Here is a 17,407-nt window from a genome sequence, read left to right as displayed (position 1 = left end):
ACCGTGTCTTTCGACGTTGAAAGAGGTCTTAGAAGAAGGTAGGGAGACCCCAATAACCTTCTCTGATCCCCTAACCACCCCCTGCAAGGCTTTTTTGTCGGCAGCACTGCAGCTGGAGTCCCAGGTTGTGATGCAAAAGGTCAGCACACTCTCAACCACGGCTCTGTAGAATGTCGTTAAGATGTTAGTGGGGTGTGATGCTTGTTTAAACTTCCTCAGAAAGTGCAATCAGGGGAATGTTCACCTTCACAAATAACTAGAACCAGAACATGAGGATTGGACATTTTCAGGGACATCCATTGCTGTCAATTCCGTGTCTGTGAACAGAATTTTACTTTCTGTCCTAATATCCATGGAAGCATTGAATTTATTCATGTAATCTCAAACACTGAATGCTGAAATACCGTTATAAAGTTCTTTGTCAGATGTGCCATTTAACGTTTTGAATATGTTCTCTGTTCCCATGGAAGATGTTCAACAGAAACACAAGGAGACTCTGCGGACACGAACTGAAACACTGAGAGTGAACACGATCCTGATGACGGAGAAGGTGAAGGTTTTCCAGCTGGCTGATCGATACGCTGAGCTCACGGTCATTTCTACTGTTCGAGATCGGACACTGGTGGAACATGAGCTGCTGGCAAGAGGCAGAGACCATGAGCATTATAGAGAGAAACAACTCCGCAGTCAGCTGGAAAAAATCCGTACTGATCAGTTATTCCAGAGCAGCTTTTCCCTGAGTAAATCCAATTCTGGGAGTTCAGCAGCAGTGGCCGGAGTCCCGGGGATCGGGAAAACAACAATGGTACAAAAGATTGTTTATGACTGGGCCACGGGGAAAATATACCAACAGTTCCAGTTTGTCTTCAGTTTCAAATTCCGAGATTTGAACACCATTAATTGTAGAATAAACCTGAGGGAGCTGATTCTGGATCAGTATCCTTACTTTGGGAATATCCTGAGAGAAGTCTGGAAGAATCCAGCAGGATTACTGTTTATATTCGATGGTTTAGATAAATTCAAACACAAAATCGATTTTGCGGACAGTCGGAGGGATACAGAACCAAAGCACCAGTGCCCAGATCCCGAGTGGAGGTGTGAAGTGTCTGACATTGTGTACAGTTTAATCCAGGGCAAGCTGCTCCCAGGGTGTTCAGTGCTGGTGACCACTCGCCCCACTGCGTTACATTTATTGGAAAAGGCTGAGATCAGTGTCTGGGCTGAAATCCTGGGATTTGTTGATGAGGAACGGAAGGAATATTTCATCAGACATTTTGAAGATCAGACGGTGGCGGAAGCTGTTTTCAAACATGTGAAGGAGAACGAGATCCTGTACACCATGAGCTACAACCCCTCCTACTGCTGGATCCTCGCTCTGGCACTGGGCCCCTTCTTCACACAAAGAGTCAGGGACCCACAGCGAGTTCCCAAGACCATCACCCAACTGTACTCCTACTATATTTACAACATCCTGAAAAACCACAGCCGTGAGATTGAGAGACCCCGTGATGTGTTACTCAGGGTTGGTCAGATGGCCTTCAGAGGAGTGTCCGAGAAGAAGATTGTGTTTACAGATGGAGATTTGGTCAACTACAGTCTGCAGCCTTCCCAGTTCCTGTCCGGGTTCCTGATGGAGCTTTTGGAGAGAGAGGATTCTGCCCAAAGCGTGGTGTACACATTCCCACACCTCACCATCCAAGAGTTTGTAGCTGCAGTCGCACAATTCCTGAATCCACATCCCGGGGATATCCTGAAATTCCTCACTAAAGCCCACAACACGGCAGATGGGCGATTTGAGGTATTTCTCCGTTTTGTTGCTGGTCTCTCCTCTCCAATGACAGCTCGGGGCCTGGTGGAGTTTCTGGGTCCATTTCCTCATGAAACAACCTGCCGGGTGATTGACTGGGTGAAGGAGGAGGTTAAACGTCAGATTGGAAACACAGGGAGTGAAGCTGGTAAAAGGAGCCTCCTGAACACATTGCACTACCTGTTTGAGTCTCAGAATCGTGGACTGGCTCAGGAAACACTGGGATCTGTGGAAACACTTTCATTCCGTGGAATGACACTGACCCCGATTGACTGCGCGGTCCTGTCTCATGTCATCGGATTCTGTGATACAATAAAACACCTCGACCTGGGGAACTGCCGCATTCAGTGTGAAGGAATCCAGCGGCTGGGACCCGGGCTGCACAAGTGCCAGGCGTTGAGGTAACTTGATTTATCTCTCACTCGGAACTGTGAAACTGTTCTATTGTGTCATTTCAATGTAAAGAGATTTGGGTTAAACTGTGATAAATCAGATTGTGAAGAATTGTGACAAATGCCCAGGGGATCGGTCAGCAATTCCCCAAGGACAGGAGGGTTCTGTGGTTCCTTGTGAAGGGATGTTGGAGACTTAATCAGATCAGTGAACAACGACCATTGGTTTAATGGTAGTAAATCACAGGAATGGCCGTGTTTCCTGCAGCCTGTGACACGTCCATTGACAATGTTCCTTCTCACTGTTACTGACACCCAGACCAACACTGACTGCAGCAGATGGGTCAAAGATTCACACCCCCTTCCCGGTGAGGGACAAGAGGCCGTCTGCAGACTGTCCCAGTGAGAAGGAAAGAAATACCATTGTGAGAATGCCCTCCCCTGCCCTTTCCTGTTTGTGACTTTGCTCACTACCAGATACACAGAGAGCGAGGCCGCATCTCCTCTGGGTCTCTGTTCAGACCCAACACACGCGTACAAAAATTCCCCTTCCTCCTTTCGGATCTCTCTTCCAATCCCCCTTCCTCCTGTGGGATCTCTCTGCCTCATCCCCCTTCCTCCTCTCAGATCTCTTTTCCCCATCCCCCATCCTCCTATGGGTTCTCTCTTCCCCATCCCCTTCCCTCCAGTGGTATCCCTTCCCATTCCCATTTCATCCTGTGGGATCTATCTTCCACATCCCCCTTCCTCCTGTCAGATCTCTCTTCCCCATCCCCCTTCCCCCTGAAGGTTCTGTCTTCCCCATTCCCTTCCCTCCAGTGGTATCCCTTCCCATTCCGCTTTCCTCCTGGATCTATCTTTCCCATCCCCTTACCTCCTGTCGGATCTCTCTACCCCATCCCCCTTCCTCCTGTGGGATCTCACTTCCACATCCGCCTTCCCCTTGTGGGATCTCACTTCTCCATCCCCCTTCCTCCTGTGGGATCTCTCTCCCCCATCCCCCTTCCTCCTGTGGGATCTCTCTTCCCATCCCCCTTCTTCCTGTGGCAACTGACCTCCCCATATTCCTTCATAGAATCGTAAAATCATAGAACACTACAGCATAGAAAACAAGCCATTCGGCCCTTCTGCTCTGTGCCAAAACTTTATTCCGCTAGTCCCATTGACCTGCACCCAGTCCATCGCCCTCCAGACCTCTCCCATCCATGCATCTATCAGATTTATTCTTAAAACCTAACAGTGTGTCCGCATTTTCCACATCAGATGGCAGCTCGTTCCACACTCTCACAACTCTCTGAGTGAGGACGTTCCCCCTAAACCTTTCCCCTTTCACCCTGAAGCAAAGTCCTTTTGTAATTTATCTCTCCTAATCTGTGTGGAAAGAGCCCATTCGCATCTACCCTGTCTATTCCCCTCGTAATTGTGTAAACTTCTATCAAATCTCCCCTCATTCTTCTGCGCTCCAAGGAATAAAGTCTTAACCTGTTCAATCCTTCCTTGTAACTCAACTCCTGAAGAGCCGGCAACATCCTCGCAGATCTTTTCTGCACACTTTCAGTCTTACCGATATCGGTCCTATAGTTCAGTGACCAGAACTGCACACAATACTCCAAATTTGGCTTCACCAATGTCTTGTACAACCTCACCATAACTTTCCAACTCCTATACTCAACTTTGATTTATGAATGCCCGGATGCCAAAAGCCTTCTTTACAACCCTGTCTCCCAGTGATGCCACTTTCAGGGAATTATGTATCTGAACTCCCAGATCCCTTTCTTCCAGCGCATTCCTCAGTGCCCTACCCTTTACTGTCTATGTCCTACCTTGATTTGTCCTTACAAAATGGAACACCTCACACTTGTCTGCATTCATTTCCATCTGCCATTTTCTGGCCTATGTTGCCAGTTGGTGCAGATCCCTCTGCAAGCTTTGAAAGCCTTCCTCGCTGTCCGCAACGCCTCCAATCTTAGTGTCATCAGCAAACTTGCTGATCCAACTTATCACACTATCATCTCGTACATTGATATAGACAACAAACAACAATGGTCCCAGCACAGATCCCTGAGACACACCACTAGTCACAGGCCTCCAGTCTCAGAAGCAATGATCCACTAAGACTCTCTGTCTTCTCCCACACAGCCAATTTGGAATCCAATCTACAACCTATCCATGGATACCTACTGTCCGAAACTTCTGAACTAACCTCCCATGTGGGACCTTGTCAAAAGCCTTATTAAAGTTCATGTAGACAACATCCACAGCCATTCCTTCATGTGCATTCTTGGTAACCTCCTCGAAAAACTCTACAGGATTCATTAAACACGATCTGCCATGAACAAAGCCATGCTGACTATCCTTAATCAGCCCTTGGTTATCCAACTCCTTGTAAATCCGATCTCTCAGAACACCTTCCAATAATTTACCTAACACCGATGTTAGGCTCACTGGCCTGTAATTACCTGGTGCACTTTTGGAGACTTTTTCAAACAACGGAACAACATGAGCTACCCTCCAATCCTCCGGCACCGCACTTGTGGCGAAGGACATTTTAAATATTTCTGCCAGGACCCCTGCAATTTCTACATTCGTCTCTCTCAAGGTCCAAGAAAATATCATGTCGGGCCTGGAGGATTTATTTACCCTTATTTGCTGTAAGGCTGTAAGCACCTCCTCCTCTTTAATCTCTATATGTTCCATAAAACATAGAATAGTACTGCACATTACAGGCCCTTCGGCCCACAATGTTGTGCCGACCCTCAAACCCTGCCTGCCATATAACCGCCCACCTTAAATTCCTCCATATGCCTGTCTAGTTGTCTCTTAATCTTCACTAGTGTATCTGCCTCCACAACTGACTCAGGCAGTGCATTCCACGCACCAACCACTCTCTGAGTGAAAAACCTTCCTCTAATATCCTCTTTGAACTTCCCTCCCCTTACCCTAAAGCCATGTCCTCTTGTACTGAGCAATGGTGCCCTGGAGAAGAGGCGCTGGCTGTCCACTCTGTCTATTCCTCTTAATATCTTGTACACCTCAATCATGTCTCCTCTCATCCTCCTTCTCTCCAGAGACTAAAGCCCCGGCTCCCTTAATCTCTGATCATAATCCATACTCTCTAAAGCAGGCAGCATCCTGGGAAATCTCCTCTGTACCCTTTCCAATGCTTCCACATCCTTCTTATGGCGAGGTGACCAGAACTGGACACAGTACTCCAAGTGTGGCCTAACTAGAGTTTTATAGAGCTGCATCATTACATCGCGTCTCTAAAACTCTATCCCTTGACTTATGAAAGCTAACACCCCATAAACTTTCTTAACTACCCGATCTACCTGTGAGGCAACTTTCAGGGATCTGTGGACATGTATCCCCTGATCTCTCTGCTCCTCCACACTACCAACTATCCTGCCATTTACTTTGTACTTTGCCTTGGAGTTTGTCCTTCGGAACTGTACCACCTCACACTTCTCTGGGTTGAACTCCATCTGCCACTTCTCAGCCCACTTCTGCATCCTATCAATGTCTCTCTGCAATCTTCAACAATCGTCTACACTGTCTACAACACCACCAACCTTTGTGTTGTCTGCAAACTTGCCAACCCACCCTTCTACCCCCACATCCATGTCGTTAATAAAAATCACAAAAAGAAGAGGTCCCAGAACAGATCCTTGCAGGACTCCACTAGCCACAACCCTCCAATCTGATTGTTCTACCTCCACCATGACCATCTGCCTTCTGCAGGCAAGCCAATTCTGAATCAACCTGGCCAAACTTCCCTGGATCCCATGCCTTCTGACTTTCTGAATAAGCCTACCATGTGGAACCTTGTCAAATGCTTACTAAAATCCTTATAGATCACATCCACTGCACTACCCTCATCTATAAGCCTGGTCACCTCCTCAAAAAACTCTATCAGGCTTGTTAGGCACGATCTGCCCTTCACAAAGCCATGCTGACTGTCCCTGATCAGACCATGATTCTCTGAATGCCCATAGATCCTATCTCTAAGAATTCTTTTCAACAGCTTTCCCACCACAGATGTAAGGCTCACTGATCTATAATTACCTGGACTATCCATACTACCTTTTTTGAACAAGGGGACAGCATTCGCCTCCCTCCAATCCTCCCGTACCATTCCCCTGGACAACGAGAACATAAAGATCCTAGCCAGAGGTTCAGCAATCTCTTCCCTTGCCTCGTGGAGCAGCCTGGGGAATATTCCGGCAGGCCCCGGGGACTTATCCGTCCTAATGTATTTTAACAACTCCAGCACCTCCTCTCCTTTAATATCAACATGCTCCAGAACATCAACCTCACTCATATTGTCCTCACCGTCATCGTTCCCTTTCATTGGTGAATACCAAAGCGAAGTATTCATTGAGAGCCTCGCTCACTTCCACAGCCTCCAGGCACATCTTCCCACTTTTATCTCTAATCGGTCCTACCATCATTCCTGTCATCCTATTGTTCCTCACATAATTGAAGAATGCCTCGGGGTTTTCCTTTACCCTACTCACCAAGGCCTTCTCATGCCCCCTTCTTGCTCTTATCAGCCCCTTCTTAAACTCCTTTCTTGCTGCCCTATATTCCTCAATAGACCCATCTGATCCTTGCTTCCTAAACCTCGTGTACGCTGCCTTCTTCAACCTGACTAGATTTTCCACTTCACTTGTAACCCATGGTTTCTTCACCCTACCATTCGTTATCTTCCTCAGCTGGACAAATTAATCCCTAACATCCTGCAAGTGATCCTTAAACATCGACCACATGTTCATAGTACATTTCCCTGCAAAAACATCATCCCAATTCACACCCGCAAGTTCTAGTCTTATAGCCTCATAATTTGCCCTTCCCCAATTCAAAATTGTCCTGTCCTCTCTGATTCTATCCTTTTTCATGATAATGCTAAAGGCCAGGGAGCGGTGGTCACTGTCCCCCAGATGCTCACCCACTGACAGATCTCTGACCTGACCCGGTTCGTTACCTAATACTAGATCTGGTATGGCATTCCCCCTCGTCGGCTTGTCAACATACTGAGACAGGAATCCATCTAGGACACACTTAACAAACTCTGCCCCATCTAAACCCTTGGAACTAATCAAGTGCCAATCAATATTAGGGAAGTTAAAGTCACCCATGATAACAACCCTTTCCAAAATCTGCCTCCCAATCTGCTCCTCGGTATCTCTACTGCAACCTGGGGGCCTGTAGAATACCCCGGTAGAGTAACTGCTTGCTTCCTGTACCTGACTTCCACCCATACTGAATCAAAAGAGGATCCTGCTATATTACCCACCCTTTCTGTAGCTGTAATAGTATTCCTGACCAGTAATGCCACCCTTCCACCCCTTTTCCCCCCTCTCTATCCCTTTGAAAGCACTGAAATCCAGGAATATTGAGAATCCATTCCTGTCCTGGTGCCAGCCAAGTCTCCGTAATGGCCACTACATCATAATTCCATATAAGTATCCAAGCTCTCAGTTCATCACCTTTGTTCCTGATTCTTCTTGCATTGAAGTACACGCACTTTAGCCCTTCAACCTTACTGCCTTTATACCCTTTATTCTGCTGCCCTTTCCTCAAAGCCTCTCTATGTGTCAGATCTGGCTTTACTCCATGCAGTTTCTTCACTGCTCTATCGCTCTGGGTCCCATCCCCCTTGCAAATTAGTTTAAACCCTCCCGAAACATGCTAGCAAACCTACCAGCAAGGATATTGCTCCCCCTAGAGTTCAGGTGCAACCCATCCAATCTGTACAGGTCCCACCTTCCCCAGAAGAGATCCCAGTTGTCCAAAAATCTAAAACCCCGTCCCCTGCAGCAACTCCTCAGCCACGCATTCAACTGCCATCTCATCCAATTCTTACCCTCACTATCACGTAGTACTGGCAACAATCCTGAGAACACCACCCTTGAGGTCCTCTTCTTCGGCCTTCTGCCTAGTTCCCGAAACTCACACTTCAGGACCTCATCCCTCTTCCTGCCTATGTCGTTGGTCCCAACATGTATCACGACTTCTGGTTGCTTTCCCTCTCGTACCAGGATGTCATGCACCCTGTCAGAGACAACCCGGACCCTGGTACCCGGGAGGCAACAAACCATGCGTGTTTCCTTCTCACGTCCACAAAATCTCCTCTCTGCTCCCCTGACTATAGAGTCTCCAATGACGACAGCTCTCCTCCACTCCGTCCCACCCTTCTACACCACAGGGTCAGACTCAGTGCCAGAGGCCCTGCCACCGTGGCTCACACCTGGTCGGTCGTCCTCACCAACAGCATCCAGGACGGTAAACTTATTATTCAGGGGAATGGCTACACGGGTGCTCTGCACTACCTGTCTACTCTCCTTCGCTTTCCCCCCTCGGACTGTCACCCAACGACCTGCTTCCGGCAGCCTAGGTGTGACAACCCCCCTGTAGCTCTCATCTATGGCAGCCTCATTCTCCCTTATGAGTCGAAGGTCATCCAGCTACGGCTCCGGATTCCTCACACGGTCTTCCAGATCGCCCAGCCGCAAGCACTTCTGGCAGATGTGACTCTGCAGGAGAGGGGATTTCCCCCAAGACTGCCTCATCTCACAGGAGAGGCACATCACCGTCTCAGGAGGCATTGTAAAGACCTGTCAAAGCCTCAAATCTCCACTCACTCACTGACCACTTTCCACGGGCCGCTCAGCTTGAGCTACCCCTCTATTTATTTGTTCGAGCTTTTCAAACTGCTTGGATAATCAGCTGTTTTCTGCTGAGTCTGAGCTATTCAAATCTTGGTTGTCTTGATTTGCACAGTCCAATTGCCAAAACTGCCAGAATCTCTCAAGTCAAAGCCTCATATTTCCACTCCTTCACTGGCCCACTCACTCACTGGCCGCATTCCATGACACTACTGTTTGTTTCCTTTAATTCCATATCCACTATGCCAGTTTTCTAAGTAGACACTGATGCAAAAAACTGTTTAAGATCTTCCCCATCTCGTGATGCTCCACACATAGACAACCACTCTGATCTTCTAGGGGACCAATTTTGTCCTTTACTATCCTTTTACTCTTAATATACTTGTAGAAACCCTTCGGGTTTACCTTCACATTATCTGCCAACACAACCTCATGTCTTCTTTTTGCCTTCCTGATTTCCTTCTTTAGTATTCCCTTACATTCTCTATACTCTTCAAGTATCTCATTTGTTCCTTGTTGCCTGTACCTGCTAAACACCTACTTAACCAGATCGCCAATATCCCTTGAAAAACAAGGTTCCCTATCCCTGTTAACTTTGCCTTTAATCCTGGCAGTAACATGCAAACTCAGGATGTAAGCGCAGTTCAGTAACTCCACTTACTGAATACATCACTGCCAGAAAAAAACTTATCTCAATCCACTCTTCCCAGATCCTCTCTCATTTCCACCAAATTGACCCTTCTCCAATTCAAAACCTTAACTGGTAGACCAGTCCTATCCTTATCCATAATTATCTTGAAACTAATGACATTATGGTCACTGGACCCAAAATGTTCGCTGACACATACTTCTGTCACCTGACCTGTCTGATTCCCTAATAGATCAGGTACTGCACCCTCTCTTGTTGGTACCTCAATATATTGATTTAGAAAACTTTCCTGAACACATTTGACAAACTCCACGCCATCTAACCCTTTCACAGAGTGGGAGTCCAGGTCAATATGTGGGAAGTTAAAATCCCCTACGATTACAAATTTCTGTTTCTTACATTGGTGTGCTAACTCTCAACAGACTTGCTCCTCCGATTGGGCCGTATATAATAATACCCTATTAGTGTGGTCACAGCTTTCCCGTTCCTCAGCTCCACCCATACGGCCTCTGTAGACGAGCCCTCCGGGCTGTCCCGTCTGCACACAGCTGTGAGATTCCCCTGACTAGTAATGCCACTCCTCCCCCTTTCATCCCTCCCCCTCTATCACGTCTGAAACAACGTAACCTCGGAATATGAAGCTGCCAGCCCTGCCCCTCTTGCAAACCAAGTCTTACTAATAGCAATAATGTCGAGATCATCATGTGCCAATCCACGCCCTAAACTCATCTGCCTTACACACTATACTCCTTGCATTGAAATAGATGCACCTGAGAACATTTCTATCACGTACAAACCATTGATATCTGTCGAAACAGGCAGTCCTCGCATGACCATTATCCTCCTCCACATCACTATCTGCTCTAAAACTCTGCCCCGTCCCCCTGCTACCTTGTTTAAAACCCCCAGAGCAGAACTTGCTAGCCTACCGATAAGGATGTTAGTTCCCCTCCAGTTCAGGTGCAAACTGCCCAATTCGAACTGGTCTCACCTCCCCTGGAAAAAGCCCAATTGTCCAGAAACATGAACCCCTCCATCATGTACCATCCCCTCAGCCACGTATTTAGCTGCATTATTTCTAGCCTCACCAGCACGTGGCACGGGTAGCAAACCACCTGTGGGATCTCACGTTCCCATCACCCATTCATTCTCTGGGCTCTCTCTTTCCACTCCCCCTTTCTGCTGTTGGATCTCTCCTCAGCATCCCCCTTCCTCCTGTGGGATCTCCCTCCCCAATCCCCCTTCCTTTCGTGGGATCTCTCTTCCACATCCCCCTTCCTCCTTTGGGATCTGTCTTTTCCTGAGGTATCCTGAGGTATCTCTCTTCTGCATCCTGCTTCCTGCTGTTGGGCCTCTGTTCCCAATCCCCCTTCCTCTAGTGGGATCTCTCTTCCCGATCCCCCTTCCTTCCGAGAGATCTCTCTTTCCTAACCCCTTCCTCCTGTGAGTCCTCAGCTCCTTTGCCCTCTCTTCCTGTCGGATCTCACTTCCCCATGCTCCTTCCTCCTGTGGAATCTCTCTCCCCCATCCCCCTTCCTCCTGTGGGATCTCTCTGCCGCATCCCCCTTCCTCCTGTGGGATCTGTCTTTTCCATACACATTCATCCTGAGGTATCTCTCTTCCGCATCCCGCTTCCTGCTGTTGGGCCTCTGTTCCCAATCCCCCTTCCTCCAGTGGGATCTCTCTCCCCCATCCCTCTTCCTCCTGCGGGACCTCGCTCCCCCTTCCCCCTGCGGAATCTCTCTCCACCATCCCCCTTCCTCCTGTGGGATTTCCGTACACCCTCTTCATTCCTCCTGAGGGTTCTCTCTGCCCCTTCCCCCGTCCCTCCTATGGGCTCTCCCACCCCCCTCCCCCTTCCCTCCTATGGACTCTCCCTCCCCGGTCCCACTTTCCTCCTGTGGGTCTCCCATCCGTGTCCTCCTTCCTTCCTGTGGTCTCTCCCTCCCCCGTTCCCCGTCCTCCTGTGGGATCTCCTTCCCCCGTCCCAATTCCCTCCTGTGTGATCTCCCACCCCCCTCTCCCTTCCTCATGTGGGATCCACCTCCCGCGCCCCTTCCCCCCGTGGGATCCCCCTCCCCCGCCCCGCTTCCTCCTGTGGGATACCCCACCCCCGTACCTCTTCCCCCCTGTGGGATCTCTCTCCCTCGTGCCACTTCCCTCCTGGGGGCTCACCCTCCCCCGTATCCCTTCCCTCTGGTGGGATCTCTCTCCCCCGTACCCCTTCCCTTCTGTGGGCTCTCCCTCCCCGGTCACCCGTCCCTCCTGTGGGATCTTCCTAACCCGTTCCCCTTCCCAACTGTGGGATCTCCCTCGGCCGTCCCCCTTCCTTCCTGTGGGCTCTCCCTCCCCCGGTCCACCTTCCCACCTGTGTGTCTCCAACCCGTGTCCCCCTTCCCACCTGTGGGATCCCACTCCCCATCCCCCTTCCCTGTGGGATCTCCCTACCCCGTTCCCCTTCCCACCTGTGGGATCTCCCTCCCCCGTCACCTTCCCTCCTGTGGGATCTCCCTCCCCCGTCCCCCTTCCCCCCGTGGTAACCCTCCCCCATCCCCCTTCCCACTGTGGGATCTGCCTCCCCCGTCCCCCTTCCTCCTGTGGGATATCTCTTCCCCTTCCCACATCCTCCCGTGCGATCTCTACCCTATGCCCCATTCAAAATGTACCATCTCTCTTCATCCACATACCTCCTGTTGGGCCTCTGTTCCCATCATCAGACCTCCTGTGGGATCTGTATTTTCCATCCGCATTAATTCTGAGATATCTCACTTCACCAACTCCATTCCTCCTGTGGGATCTGTATTTTCCATCCGCATTAATTCTGAGATATCTCACTTCACCAACTCCATTCCTCCTGTTGGATCTCACTTCCCCATTCCCCCCTGTGGGACCTTTCTTCCCCATCCCCCTTCCTCCTGTGGGATCCCGCTCCCCCGTCCCCCTTCCTCCTGTGTGATCACCCTCCACCATCCCCCTTCCTCCTGTGGGATCTCTCTGCTCCGTCCCTCTTTCCTCCTGTGGGATCTCTGTGCCCCGTCCCCCTTAACCCTGTGGGATCCCTCGGCCCCGTTCCCTTCCTCCTGTAGGATCTCTTTGCTCCGTCCCCCTTCCTCCTGTGGGATCTCTCTGCTCCGTCCCTCTTCCTCCTGTGGGATCTCTGTGCCCCGTCCCCCTTAACCCTGTGGGATCCCTCGGCCCCGTTCCCTTCCTCCTGTGGGATCTCTCTGCTCCGTCCACCATCCCCCCTGTGGGATGCCTCTCCCCCGTCCCCCTTCCTCCTGTGGGATCTCGCACCCTCATCCCCCTTCCTCCTGTGTTATCTCTTTCGCCCTTCTCCATTCCTCCTGCGGGAACTCTCTCCCCCATCCCCCTTCCTCCTGCGCGATCTCGCTCCCCCTTCCGTCTTCCTCCTGTGGGATCTCCGTTCCCCGTCTTCATTCCTCCTGAGGGTTGTCTCTGCCCCATCCCCCGTCCCTCCTGTGGGCTCTCCCTCCCCCGTGTCCCTTCCCTCCTGTGGGCTCTCCCTCCCAGTCCCCCTTCCCTCCTGTGGGTCTCCCACCCCTGTCCTCTTCCCTCCTGTGGTCTCCCCCTCCCCGTTCCCCGTCCTCCTGTGGATCTCCTACACCGTCCCCCATCCCTCCTGTGGGATCTCCCTACATCGTCCCCCTTCCTTCTTGTGGGATCTCCCTCCCCCGTCCCCCTTCCCCCTGTGGGATCTCCCTACACCGTCCCCCTTCACTCCTATGGGCACTCCCACCCCGTCCCACTTCCTTCTTGTGGGATCTCCCTCCCCCGTCCCCCTTCCCCCCTGTGGGATCCCTCTCCCCCGTCCACCTTCACCCCTGTGGGATCTGCCTCCCCTGTCCCCCTTCCTGCTGTGATATCTCTCTGGCACATCCCCCTTCCTACCATGGGATCTCTCTTCCCCGTCTCCCTTCCTCCTGTGGGATCTCTCTGCCACATCCCCCTTCCTACCGTGGGATCTCCCTTCCCGTCCGGCTACCCTCCTGAGGGCTCACACTCCCCCGTCCCCCTTCCCTCCGTGGGATCTCCCAACCCGAGTCCCCCTTCATCCCTTGGGATCGCCCTCGCCCGTCCACCTTCCCCCCTGTGGGGACCCTCTCCCCCGTCCACCTTCCCCCCCTGTGGGATCTCTCACCCCTGTGTCTCTTCCCTCCTGGGGGCTCACCCTCCCTCATATCCCTTCCTTCCTGTGGGATCTCTCTCCCCCGTACCCCTTCCCTCCTGTGGGCTCTCCCTCCCCGGTCACACGTCCCTCCAGTGGGATCTTCCTAACCCGTCCCCCTTCCCAACTGTGGGATCTTCCTCGGCCATCCCCCTTCCTTCCTGTGGGATCTCCCTCGGCCGCCCCCCTTCCCAACTGTGGGATCCCCCTCCCCCGTCCCTCTTCCCACCTGGGGGTATATCCCTCCCCGGTACCCCTTTCCCTCCTGTGGGATCTCTCTCCCACATTCCCCCTTCCCTCCTCTGGGATCTCCCTACCAAAGTCCCCCTTCTCTCCTGTGGGATCTCTCTGCCACATCCCCCTTCCTACCGTGGGATCTCTCATCCCCGTCCCAAATCCTCCTGTGGGATCTCTCTGCCCCATCTCCCTTCCTCCTATGGGATCACTCTTCCCCGTCCCCCTTCTTCCAGTGGGATCTCTCTGCCACGTACCGATTCCCCCCTGTGGGATCCCCCTCCTCCTTCCCCCTTCCCCATTTTGGGATCCCCGTCCCCCTTGCCCCCTGTGGGATCTCCCTTCCGTGTCCCCCTTCACCCCTGTGGAATCCCCTCTCCACCGTCCCCCTTCCCCCGTAGGATCCTGCTCCCCCGTCCACCTTCCCCCTGTGGGTTCTCCCTCCGACTCCCCCTTCGCCCCTGTGGGATCCCTCCCCACCGCCGCCCATCCCCCTGTGGGATCTAAACCCCGTGTCCCCCTTCCTCCTGTGGGATCTCCCTCCCACGTCCCCCTTCCTCCTGTGGGATCTCTCTGCCCCGTCCCCCGTCCACCTGTGGGATCCCCCTCCCCCGATCACCTTCACCCCTGTGTGATCCCACTCCCCCGTCCACCTTCCCCCCTGTGGGATCACTCTCCCTCGTCCCCCTTCCTCCAGTGGGATCTCTCTCCCCCTTCCCACCTGCGTGCTCTCCGTCCCCCGTCCCCCTTCCCCTGTGGGATCTGCCTCCCCTGTCCCCCTTCCTCCTGTGGGATCTCCCTCCCCCGTCCCCCTTCCTCCAGTGGGATCTCTCTCCCCCTTCCCACCTGCGTGCTCTCCGTCCCCCGTCCCCCTTCCCCTGTGGGATCTGCCTCCCCTGTCCCCCTTCCTCCTGTGGGATCTCTCTGCCACATCCCCTTCCTACCATGGGATCTCACTTCCCCGTCCCCCATCCTCCTGTGGGATTTCTCTGTCCCGTCCCCCTTCCCCCCTGTGGGATCCCCCTCCCCCGTCCACCTTCCCCCGTTGGATACCCCTCCCCCTTCCCCCTTCCCCATTTAGGGATACCCGTCCCCCTTCACCCCTGTGGAATCCCTCTCTACTGTCCCCCTTCCCCCTGTGGGATCTCTCCTCCACCGTCCCCCCTTCGCGGTGTGGAATCTGACTCCCGCGTCCCCCTTCCTCCTGTGGGACCCATCTCCCTCGTCCCCTTCCCCCCTGAGGTATCCCACTCACCCGTCCCCCTTCCCCCTGTGGGACCCCTCTCCCTCGTCCCCCTTCCTCCTGTGGGATCACTCTCCCCTTTCTCACCTGCGTGCTCTCCGTCCCCCGTCCACCTTCAACCCTGTGGGAGCATTCTTCTCTGTCCCCCTTCCTCCTGTGGGATCTCTCTGCCACATCCCCCTTCCTACCGTGGGATCTCACTTCCCCGTCCCCCATCCTCCTGTGGGATTTCTCTGTCCCGTCCCCCTTCCCCCCTGTGGGATCCCCCTCCCCCGTCCACCTTCCCCCCGTTGGATACCCCTCCCTCTTCCCCCTTCTCCATTTTGTGATCCCCGTCCCCCTTCACCCCTGTGGAATCCCTCTCTACTGTCCCCCTTCCCCCTGTGGGATCTTGCTCCCCTGTCCCACTTCCCCACTGTGTGTACTCCCTCCCGCCTCCCACTTCCCCCCTGTGGGATCCCTCTCCACCGTCCCCCTTCACCGTGTGGGATCTGACTCCCGCGTCCCCCTTCCGACTGTGCGATCTTCGTCCCCCGCCCCCCTTCCTCCTGCGGGAACTCTCTGCTCAGTCCCTCTTAACCCTGTGGGATCCCTCGGCGCCGTCGCCCTTCCCCCTGTGGGACCCACCTCCCTCGTTCCCCTTCCCCCCTGAGGTATCCCACTCACCCGTCCCCCTTCCCCCCTGTGGGACCCCTCTCCCCCGTCCCCCTTCCTCCTGTGGGAACTCTCTGCCACATCCCCCTCCTACCGTGGGATCTCTCTTCCACGTCCCCCATCCTCCTGTGGGATTTCTCTGTCCCGTCCCCCTTTCTCCTGTGGAATCTCTCGTCCCCGTACACCAACCTCCCTTGCGATCACTTGCGATCCCGTCCCCCTTCACCCCTGTGGGATCTCCCTCCCGTGTCCCCCTTCACCCCTGTGGAATCCCTCTCCACCGTCCCCCTTCCCCCTGTGGGATCTTGCTCCCCTGTCCCTCTTTCCCCCTGTGAGATCACTCTTCCCCATCTCACTTCCCCCTTTTGGGATACCCCTTCCCCCCTGTGGGATCTCGCTCCCCCGTCCCGTTCCCCCCTGTGGGATCTCTCTCCCCCGTCCCCCTTCCCCCTTGTGGGTTCTCCCTCCTGCCCCCTTCTCCCCTGTGGGATCTCTCCCGTGTCCCCCTTTCTCCTGAGGGATCTCCCTCCCACGTCCAACTTCTTCTTGTGGGATCTCTCTGCCACGTCCCCCTTCCTCCTGTGGGATCCCCCTCCCCCATCCACTTTCCCCCCTGTGGGATCTCCCTCCCACGTCCTACTTCCTCCTGTGGGATCTCTCTGCTCCGTCCCCCGTCCACCTGTTGGATCTCCCTCCCCCGTCCCCCTTCCTCCTGTGGGATCTTCCTCCCCCGTCGCCCTTCCTCCTGTGGGATCTTCCTCCCCCGTGCCCCTTTTTCCTTTGGGATCTTCCTCCCCCGTCCCCCTTACTCCTGTGGGATCCCACACCCCCGTCCCCCTTCCTCCTGTGGGATCCCTCTCGCCCGTCCCCCTTCCCCTCTGTGAGATCTCCCTCCCCCGTCCCCCTTCCCCCTGTGGGATCCCTCTCCCCCGTTCCCCTTCCCCCTGTGGGATCTGCCTACCCTGTCCCCCTTCCTCCTGTGATATCTCACTGCCACATCCCCCTTCCTACCGTGGGATATCTCTTCCCCGTCCCCCATTCTCCTGTGGCATCTCTCTTCCCCGCGCCGCTTCCCCCCTGTGGGATCTCTGACCCCTGTGCCCCTTCCCTCCTGGGGGCTCACTCTCCCCCATATCCCATCCTGTGGGACTCTCTCCCCCGTACCCATTCCCTCCTGTGGGCTCTCCCTCCCCGGTCACCCCTCCAGTGGGATCTTCCTAACCCGTCTCCCTTCACAACTGTGGGATCTCCCTCGGCTGTCCCCCTTCCCACCTGTGGGATCCCCCTCCCCCGTCCCTCTTCCTACCTGGGGGATCTCCCTCCCCGGTACCCCTTTCCCTCCTGTGGGATCTCTCTCCCACATTCCCCCTTCCCTCCTGTGGGATATCCCTACCAAAGTCCCCCTTCCTCCTGTGGGATCTCCCTCCCCTGTCCCTCTTCCTCCTGTGGGATCTCTCTTCCCCGTCCCCCTTCCACCCTGTGGGATCCCCCTCCCCCGTCCAACTTCCCCCATGTGGGATCCCCTTCCACCATCCCTCTTCCCCCTGTGGGATCCCTCTCCCCCGTCCCCCTTCCCT

General features: G+C 53.7%; 1 protein-coding gene across 5 annotated transcripts in view; it reads left to right on the top strand.

The window, feature by feature from the left end:
- LOC132388592 (NACHT, LRR and PYD domains-containing protein 12-like) overlaps window positions 1–17,407 on the top strand; it is a 52,628-nt gene that overhangs the window by 23,892 nt on the left and 11,329 nt on the right. For all 5 annotated transcript variants that reach the window (XM_059960962.1, XM_059960963.1, XM_059960965.1 and 2 more), the window contains one exon: window positions 471–2,208. In XM_059960962.1, coding sequence (XP_059816945.1) covers window positions 471–2,208 — 1,738 coding nt within the window. The remainder of the gene's footprint in view (window positions 1–470; window positions 2,209–17,407) is intronic.

This window comes from Hypanus sabinus, unplaced genomic scaffold (genome assembly GCF_030144855.1).
Source record: "Hypanus sabinus isolate sHypSab1 unplaced genomic scaffold, sHypSab1.hap1 scaffold_358, whole genome shotgun sequence".
Classification (NCBI taxonomy): domain Eukaryota; kingdom Metazoa; phylum Chordata; class Chondrichthyes; order Myliobatiformes; family Dasyatidae; genus Hypanus; species Hypanus sabinus.
The sequence above is the reverse complement of the archived record's forward strand: the minus strand, read 5'-3'. Positions and strand labels throughout refer to the sequence as shown.